At 43.6% G+C, this 10110-nt stretch overlaps 1 protein-coding gene across 1 annotated transcript; it reads left to right on the forward strand.

The window, feature by feature from the left end:
- The first annotated feature begins 235 nt into the window (after nucleotides 1-235).
- On the forward strand, nucleotides 236-3385 carry LOC113406146 (toll-like receptor 8). Its single transcript, XM_026649090.1, has one exon. It carries the CDS (start codon nucleotides 236-238, stop codon nucleotides 3383-3385), a length of 3150 nt encoding a protein of 1049 aa, XP_026504875.1.
- Nucleotides 3386-10110: the final 6725 nt, after the last annotated feature.

Genomic DNA, 10110 nt, shown 5'->3' on the forward strand with positions numbered 1-10110 from the left:
GGTATTCAAGCTGAGATAACCTTGACAAGATCTGCTTTTCAGAAACTGCTCAGCACCATCCATTAAAAATCAGGCCCTTTAAATTTGTTTTACATTAAGCACCAGAAATTCAGGCATACAGTTTTGCAAATCTTGGCCCATGAATTGATGAACTGATGATGCTATTTTCAAAACTGCTATACCAATGCCACCTATTTATTATTATTAAAAGCACACTCTCTTTTTTAAGGGAAACATGAATCCCACAATCCCAAATCTGATATGGCGGCTACTTCTGGCCTATGGTACTTCAGAAATTCTTGCTGAGACCAAGTATCCTAGAACCCTGCCATGTGATGTCAGCGTGAATAACTCCTCCGTCATTTTTGACTGCAGTGCCCGTCAACTGAGAAGTGTGCCTGCTGCAATGCATGGTAATGTAACAGAATTAAAGCTCTCAGACAACCTTATAAAGGAGGTGTTTAAAAAATCTTTTCAGGGTCTGAATAATCTTATGAAAATAGATCTAAACAGGAATCACTACTCTAAGGCAGAGGAAGAGGCTCATGGTTTGTGTAAAAAAGGAATGGTAATTGAAAATGGAGCTTTTGCTAACTTAACAAAGCTAAGGGAACTACTAGCTGATGAAAATCACCTATGTAAAATACCAGTTGGGATGCCATTGTCCTTAACCTCACTGAGTTTGAGATATAACAACATGCTTTCTATCTGTCGGCAACATTTTTCAGAACTCACTCAACTGAAAGAACTCTATATGGACGGGAATTGTTATTATGGGAATCCCTGCGAAAAACCTTTCCTCGCAGACAATGGGGCTTTCTCAGACCTCACGATTTTGACAGTCCTGTCACTCGCCTTCAACAACCTGACCCGAGTTCCAAGCAAACTGCCTTCATCTCTAAGGAAACTTTACCTCAACAGCAACAAGATCAAAACCATCAACCAAGATGATTTTAATGAACTGTCTAATGTAGAAGTCCTTGACTTAAGTGGAAACTGTCCAAGGTGCTACAATGCCCCCTACCCATGTGAACCTTGCAGTGGGGACTCCGCCATTCAAATACATCCTCTTGCTTTCCAGCATCTGAAAAATTTACAGAATTTAAACCTCTCCAGCACCTCTCTCATTCGCTTACCTGCCAGCTGGTTTTATAACACAACTCAGTTAAAGGTGCTGCATCTTGAATTTAACTACTTGATAAAGGAAATAGCCTCTGGAGAGTTTTTACTCCAGCTGCCTTATTTGGAGGTGCTTGATTTATCTTTTAACTATGCAAGGAAATCATACCCAAGGTATATAAATATTTCAGATAAGTTCTCCAACCTGGTCTCTCTCCAGCAACTGCACTTAAGAGGTTACGTGTTCAAGGAACTTAAGAGCAAACACCTTCGGCCTCTCATAAATCTTACTAAACTACACACCCTCAATTTAGGAGTCAACTTTATCAAGCAAATTGATTTCAGTGTGTTTCAGCTCTTTGCTAATCTGACTACAATTTCTTTGTCTGACAACAGGATATCACCCATATTAGAGGGCAGCAATAACAGTGTTATTAGAGGAGAATCAGTCCAAAATCATGTCATTCGAAGTCGTTCAACAGATACTGATCTCGAGCCATCAGTAAATAGTATGCTACCGGCAGAAGGCAAATCCAGTAGCAGTGCGTATAATTCCATTTTTCCTTTAATCAAACCCCAATGCAGCATGTATGGTAAATCATTAGATCTAAGCTTAAACAGTATTTTCTTCATTGACCAACAGCAATTTAAAGGTTTCCATGATATAGCCTGTTTGAATTTGTCTTCAAATGGCATTGGACAAGCTTTGAATGGCACTGAATTTATCTTTCTACCTAATCTCAAATATTTAGATCTGTCTTTTAATAAACTTGATTTGGCTTATCACTATGCATTTTATGAACTGCCTAAACTAGAGGTACTGGACCTCAGCTACAACGTACACTATTTTATTGTGTCAGGGATAACACACAGATTGGGATTTACTGAAAATCTTCCATATCTAAAAGTTTTAAATTTAAGTTACAATGCAATTTTTACACTCACAGAGCCTAATCTAACTAGCAGCTCCCTGAAAGAATTAGTGTTCAAAGGAAACCGCCTTGATATTTTATGGAAAAAAGGAGATAATAGATACATAAATATTTTTAAAAACCTCTGCAATCTGACTCATCTCGACATATCCCACAACAGACTTCATGAAATTCCTACCAAGGCATTTTGTGGCCTGCCACAAAGTCTAATTGAGCTACACATAACGAACAATGAATTAAAGTACTTTGATTGGACAGCCCTGCAACAATTTCAGAACCTTACATTATTGGATCTGAGCTCAAATGAACTGTCTTTTGTAACTGATAACCTTGCCAACTGCACAGCTTCCCTTCAGAGACTAGTGCTTCGACAAAACAAGATTTCTCAGCTTGCTGATGGATTTTTTAACAAAGCCAGCAGCCTCCTGCACCTTGATTTAAGTTACAATGAGCTGTCTTCCATAAACCAGTCAATACGTCAGTATGATAACTTAATTTATTTAGAGCTTTTGGACTTAAAAGGAAACCCTTTCGAATGCACCTGTGCAACTGTTGATTTCAAAAACTGGATAAACCATTATGTTAATGTTAGTATCCCACGACTGGCAACAGATGTCATTTGTGCAACACCTGGAGATCAAAGAGGGAAGAGCATCATAAGTTTAGACATATATGCCTGTACTTTGGATAACATTGCAGCAATATGCTTTTGTTTATCATTCTTCATTATTTTGACCATTATGACGACAGCTATCACAAAACATTTATTTTATTGGGATGCCTGGTATATTTACTATTTTTGTACAGCAAAACTAAAAGGATATAAATCTCTTGGCATGACCAAAGCTCTCTATGATGCTTACATAGCCTATGATACTAAGGATATGGCAGTAACTGACTGGGTAATAAATGAGCTACGATTTCGTCTAGAGGAAAACGGAGACAAGCACGTTCTGCTTTGTTTGGAGGAAAGGGACTGGGAGCCGGGAAAGGCTGTCATTGATAACCTTGCACAGAGCATCCATCACAGCAGAAAGACAATATTTGTTCTAACCGAAAGATATGTGAAAAACGGGAACTTTAAAACTGCTTTTTATATCGCTCTGCAGAGACTAATGGATGAGAATACAGATGTGATTGTGTTTATTCTACTGGAGCCGGTGCTACAGCATTCCCAGTACCTGAGGCTGAGAAGGAGGATCTGCAAGAGCTCTGTTCTTGACTGGCCTAAGAATCCACACGCTGAAGGCCTTTTCTGGCAAAATCTAAAAAGTGTAGTGCTAACAGAAAATTATAAAAGATATAATGCATTGTACACAGATTCCATTAAATGACAGTAAAGAGAGAAGAATGTCTGTCTTTCTTGTAGCAGATATCTTTGTATTGAGACATTATCAATTTTGAGTACCTAATTAGAATCTAGTTAAAACAGCATCATTGGACGTGTTGATTCTCTACTAATGTGTTTGAGGAAGTTTGAAGGAAACAAACATTACAGTACTTTGGCCTGAATTCCTGTCAGTTATGATACTACAGGCAAGTGGAAGATCATATACACACATACTGTGCTGTACTGATGATTTGTGTAAATTGTTTCTCAATATTTGTCAGTTATCACCACTAATTATACATGTAATTAGCCATTATTAATTGTATTTTTAACATCATGGAACTTCCAAAACTGTCTAACTTGCTAGTGAGAATTAAGAACAGTCTTACCTTTGGCTACCTTTTAATGAAACAGTTTTTATACTTCAGTCCAATGATACTTACTAACAATAGCTGCGGCTTAACAGGGACACTTTCAAGTGGGCTAGTGGTGCTTCTTTGTGTGTTTTAGTCTTGTGTTGATTTAGAATGTTTGCTTCTTTAAAATCAGACTTTGCTTTCTGGTATACCTGTTATACACGTGGAAAGTGTATGCACTGTGACCTCACTGCCTGACTCTGGTTGTTAGCCATCAATTACCCATGCTTGGATCCAGTGTCAGAGTTCTTGTAACTGCCCTTGCTACTGGCATGGGGCATTATATTACACTATATAATTGGGTGGGCTCTGTAACTTCGTGGACTGCATTATTACTCTTAGAATTGTGTCTTCTCTTACATCAGCATCCTCTTAATGGGTGCAAATGGCTATCTACCATAGGGAATAAAATAATTCTTCTCTATTAGTGGAAATCATCCTAATAAACTGATTCACTGATAAACCTATTAATAAAGGCTGATAGTTTCAAGTATACCTAAAGGAATTTGGTGCCCAAATCCTATTAGAACAGGGGTTCTCAAACTGGGGGTCGGGACCCCTCAGGGTGTCGTGAGGGTATTACATGGGCAGGTCGTGAGCTGTCAACCTTCACCCCAAACCCCGCTTTGCCTCCAGCATTTATAATGGTGTTAAATATATTAAAAAGTGTTTTTAATTTATAAGGGGGGGGTTGCACTCAGAGGCTTGATATGTGAAAGAGGTCACCAGTAAAAAAGTTTGAGAGCTACTGCATTAGAAGTCAATAAGACTGGGGTGCCTAACTCCCATAGGCCCCACTGAAGATCTAAACCAAACTCTCTTATCAGGAGGAATGACATGAAGGTTAGATGACAACAAAATCAACAACGTTTGTACAAGTCATCAGCTAGTAATACTTCAATGGGAGAATCCAACTTACTGAATGTAAAACAGAACACAATGGAACAATACTTTTCTCAGTTATACCTGAGCAGCTCCACTCAAGTCAATGATTTTGGATGTGATACTTTGACCCTTTAACAGAAATGAATACATTGACCAATAAAGCTTATAGGAGCTTTTCTGTTATCTTCTTCCTTATAACTAGAGCTGGGCAGGAAATGATTTTTCCATCCTGCAAAAATTACAGATAGCAATACATTTTCCCATCCTGAGTTGGAATAAGACAAAATCGCAAATATTTTCACAAACTGAAAATCTGAAAAAAATTTGGTTCAGTTCAATCATATTTAATTTCAATTCTGACCTTTTCAAAATCCTTTTTTTTTGGCTACATTTACTAAAATTTTGAAACAGTTTTTGAGACTTAAACTCCCAAAACTTTTCATTTGGTAAATGTCAAAATGGGACACTATTGAAACATTTGTCCCCAGTCATTTTCTGAATCAGGAGATTTGTCAAAACTGGCCCTGTTTTGCAAGCAGTTTTTATTGTGACAAATCAGCATTTTGGGGGGAAAAGATGGTTCATTGAAAAATTCCTGACCAGCTCCACTTTTAATTTTCTCTCTCTTGACATTTACAGAGTGACTTTGTCACTGCTCGGTTCATACTGTGCTGATGCAAACTGGGAGCACACATATCTGTGGTCACATCAGGTGATGCCAGGTCATGGGAAGTCTAGTTCTCACTATCCTTCTAAGTTTAACAAAAAGCAACTTTGAAACAACACATGAACTGACTGTTCTGAGCTCGGAATAGGTAGTTTCACATTTTCACTTTCATTTCTCTGCTATTGCAAAGCTGGAAAAAATACCCAAAGTCTCGTTTCCTAGTCATGCCCCTTGTCTTTTATCTCAATTAAATCTCATGACAGTATAAGAAATCAGAGGCCTAGTCTGCTAATAATTGCTGCTAGCAATAACTAGTAGAGCTAGAGCTCTTTGTAAAGTCTATCTCTGTGGGCGTTTGCATAGTGTATTGGGATTGGATTCAAAGTCCTTATTTTTGCTTTCAGAACTCAATTCTACTTCTGAGTAGGTTGAAAAGATAATACTATCCCCTACATTTGTTTAGCTATTGGCTAGAATTCAAAACAAATCTTTGAAAAAATTTAAGGTCACCTGTTTAAAAAGCTACCATAAAAATATTCTGTAACAGTTTTTTGAAATGACTGTTAAAGACCTCTCCTTGCTGCTATAGAAATCAATAGCAAAATATCAATTGACCTCAGTAGTAGCAGGCTGGGGCCTTTATTATTCACAAGTTTACTGTGAGGATAGGGTTACCATACGTCCGGGTTTCCCTGGACATGTCCGGCTTTTGGGTCTTTAAATAGCCGTCCGGGGGGAATTTGTGAAAAGCTAAAAATGTCCGGGATTTCCCCCGGACGGCTATTTAAAGATCCAAAAGCGGCTGACAGGGCAGCCGCGCTGGCAGAAAGCGGTACTGGGAGTAGCATGGAGCGGCCGCGAGAGGTGGGTGCGGGCGGCCCGGCTCCCCCTGCCTGGGGCTCCCCTCGCCCGCCGGGGGGCGTAGGCTCCTCCTCTGCAGCACTGCCCGCCGCGGGGCTGGGGCTCTCCCGGGGTTCTGCCCTGCACGCGCCCAGCACCCCCGGGGCTGCTCCTGCTTCCCTGGGCTGGCCCCAGATCCCCTCCCCCCGGGGGGCTGGGGTCCTGCTGCGGCTTGCGCCCCTCTGCCTCCTCCGCGGGGCAGGCAGCACCAGGGGGTTGAGGCCGTGTCACCCCTTCCCCAGCTTCCCCCCTCCAGCAGCCCCCTGCCGGGCCTGTTCAGCCCTCGGCCCCACTGGGTCCTGCTCTGCCTCATGCAACCCGCCCCTACTGTGTGGCGGCCCGGCCCGGGGGGCCTGGGGGAGCCGCAGCAAAGCCTCGCCCAGAGCTGTGCAGGAGATGAGCCTGGCTCTCAGCCCGGGCTCCGGCATCAGCCTGCAGCTGGGAGCGGAGCGACCCCCAGCCGGCTCTGCTCAGCCCAGCCCTGCTCTTAAAGTGACAGGGACCCCACCGCGGCTTGGCCCGGCCTGGGGCACGTGGGGGTGTCACCTCACCCCCCACCTGGGGGGCCCGGCAAGGGGAGTGCTCGGCACCATGGCAGCGCAGAGGGGAGGCCAGCGATGCACCTTACGCTCTCCTGCACTGCCAGCCATGGTCTTGCCTCCTTTCCCCAGCTCTGCGAGGCACTGTACACCTCAGAGCAGCAAATAGTAGCAGATTCTGCTGTCTCCAAGCAGAGTCTAGCCCTGAGAGTTTATTTCCACAGCAGTGAATTTTCGGTTTGGTGCATTCACTCCTGATCTCCCTGGTAAAGTGTAACAAAAGCCCTTGGCATTCATTTTCTCAGTGTTTCTGGGAATACCCTTTTCAGTTTCATAGATTGATCTGGGATCTTTCTTTTGCTGTTTCCGGAGAGAACTGTTGACAGCAGGGAGATACGTCCCTGACTAGAGGGCAGGAAGCAAATTTGACTAGACCAGTTGTGACTTCCTTTTTATTTGTTACTATAAAAGGTATTACACACAAATAGATTGCTAATGAACTTCCACCTTTGGGTTTCTGGAAAACAATTCACTCTAATACTTGGAAGATGCAGGGACCTTTGGTCTTAAAAAATGAAACATCAGACTCATTAATTTGGGGGAAGTGCAGTGGTCCATTTATGAAATTTCTTAAAAACATGATTCAAAAAATCCTTCTGAGACTGTATTTTAATGCTGAGATCCCAATAGCCTTACTATAGAAATAGAAAGTAAAACAAAGACATTCTTGATCCAGGTCAATTAGAGCAGTGGTTGTCAATGTTTCCAGACTACTGTACCTCCTTCAGGAGGCTGATTTGTCTTGAGTACCCCTCACTTAAAAACTACTTGCTTACAAAATCAGACATAAAAATACAAGTATCACAGCACAGTATTACTGAAAAATTGCTTATGTTCTCATTTTTACCATATAAATTATCAAATAAATCACGACTCCCAGATTGAGAAACACTGGTATAGTATATAGAGCAGTATAAACAAGTCACTGTCTACGATGATGATTGCATATGCTTCGATAATTAGTTTGGCAAGGCCTTCTATATCAAAGTTACACACATTTTTACACAATATCAGGCAAACCAGCTTGGATCTCTCACTATTCATGTCTCTGTACTAATTGTGCTCTGCATCATTTCACAAAAAAGTTATTTAACTGAGCTTGAAATTTCTCATTATACTGAGATTTCTAAAATTACCCTTCTAGAAAAACTTCCATTTGGCTTCCCAGTAAAGAAAAGGACTTTATATAGCTTGTTTGTTTGAACTTCGAGGCCCATACAGTCCCTGAAATGACACTGCCTTGGTTAGTGTTGTGCCCCATTTCTCACAGTACTCATGATGGGTTGGATTGTCACAGCCCAGCTCAGCCACACAAGGGAGTAAATATTATCTTTTCCAAGTAGACCCCGCTGATATGGGGATGCCCCTTTAAAGGGAGGCCCCGGGACAGGTATGGACAGGGGAGTCCCTCCAGTGGAGGGAGAGGTGAGTGTCAGAGGTAGGGTTACCATACGTCCGGATTTTTCCAGACATGTCCGGCTTTTTGGTCCTCAAAATCCCTGTCCGGTAGGAATTTCCAAAAAGCCGAACATGTCTGGTAAAATAGGGAGGCATGGTAAGGAGACCGCCTTTTCCCCGGGCTCCAGCTTTCCCGGCTCCCGCCGCTCTCCACCGCGGCGGAGGCCGAAGCAACTTCCCCAGCACAGCAGCAGGCGGGGGGCGGGAGGGAGGAGGGGGAATGTGGGGTGCTCAGGGGAGGGGGCGGAGTTGGGGTGGGGAAGGGGCGGAGTTGGGGCGGGGGTGGGGTCCCGTGGAGTGTCCTCTTTTTGCACTATTGAAATATGGTAACCCTATGTGAGGACATATCTGCTGAGTTTAGCAAGTCTAGATATTGGACCAGATCCTGCTTACTTATTCATACAAGTTGATTTCAGTGGGAATATTTTTGTAAGTCAGCAGGATTTGTCCAATGATGCCATTCAGGGCTTCTCTACATGGCAAGTTGCTGCGTGGCAAGCCAGGGTATGAATCTACACACACCATCTTGCTGTGCAGTAACATCCCATGTGGTCACCGCTGGAGTGCTGTGAAAGTCCTGGAGTGCGGCTTGCTACACTATGACTTGAAAGCTTAGTATGTCAAGCTCCACTCTGGGACTTTCAGTGCACTGTAGCTGGGCCCACACGGGATGTCACTGTGTGACAAGCTCATGCAATGTAGAGTCACGCCCTGGCTTGCCACATAGTAACTTGCCCCATAGACAAGCCCTTAATCACAGAATCCTAGAAATTAGGCTCGGAAATGACTTGTTACATCATTTAATCCATACCCCTGCCGATACAGGATGCTTCCCTACAGTAGATTTCCTAGCTTTAGCCAATCTTTTAACTGTCACAAGCAATGACATTTCCACTATATTCCTTAGGAGACTGTTCTAGGATCCATTATATGTTGTCAAGGCTGATTTCCCCACTCTGGCACTTCGAGTGCAGAAGGTGGGGGCCTGCAAGGACTCTAAAAATTAATACTGGCCACTCCAGGCTTGTATTCAGGGCCGTCCTTACCCATAAGCAAAGTACACAGCTGTGTAGGGCACCAGGAAATTTGGTACCCCCAAATTTCCTGGTGCCCTGCGCAGCTGCGTGCTGCTCCAGCCCCTGCTCTGGCTCTTCCCCAGGGCCCCCATCCCTGCTCCGCCCCGCCCCTTCCCCACCCCAGCCCTGCCTCTTCCCACCCCTGCCCAGCCCCGCCCCCACTCCCCTGAGCTCTGCAGCAGGGCCGGGGCTGCACTCACCAGCGGCAGGAGTGCAGCGACCCAGACCCAGCCACGCTGCTGGTGAGTGCTGGGGGTGGTTCACCCCTGCCCCCCAAGTCAGCCCCGACCCCCCCCCCCCCCCCCCCCCGCTTAGGGCCCCAGAATAGCTAGGGACGGCCCTGCTTGTATTAAACTCCCAAGGTTACAGCTTTTTTCTGACCTTGGATGGGTAAAGGCTGCCACGATCCAAGTGTAAAACCCCTTTGAGAACCCAGGAAGGCGCACTTGGGAATTCCTTCCTGTGGGGTACCCTCAAGCCCTTTCACCCCCCTTCCCCTCCGGGGAAGAGCTGAGAAAGAAAAACAAAGGAAATCAGCTGTTGCCACCAGCTTATTAAACAACATGTGCACAAACCTCTTAGGGACATAAAAATTTAATTCTGTTCTTAAAAAAGGTAAATTTTATTAAAAAACAAAAGGAAGAAAATATATCTGGGAACTTAGACTATTACTAGATTTAAAAAGAGCAACTACAGAATTAAGCATCAAGGATAGTTTCTTGAGGTCC

This window comes from Terrapene carolina, unplaced genomic scaffold (assembly GCF_002925995.2).
Source record: "Terrapene carolina triunguis isolate 2854851 unplaced genomic scaffold, T_m_triunguis-2.0 Scaffold23, whole genome shotgun sequence".
Taxonomy (NCBI): domain Eukaryota; kingdom Metazoa; phylum Chordata; order Testudines; family Emydidae; genus Terrapene; species Terrapene triunguis.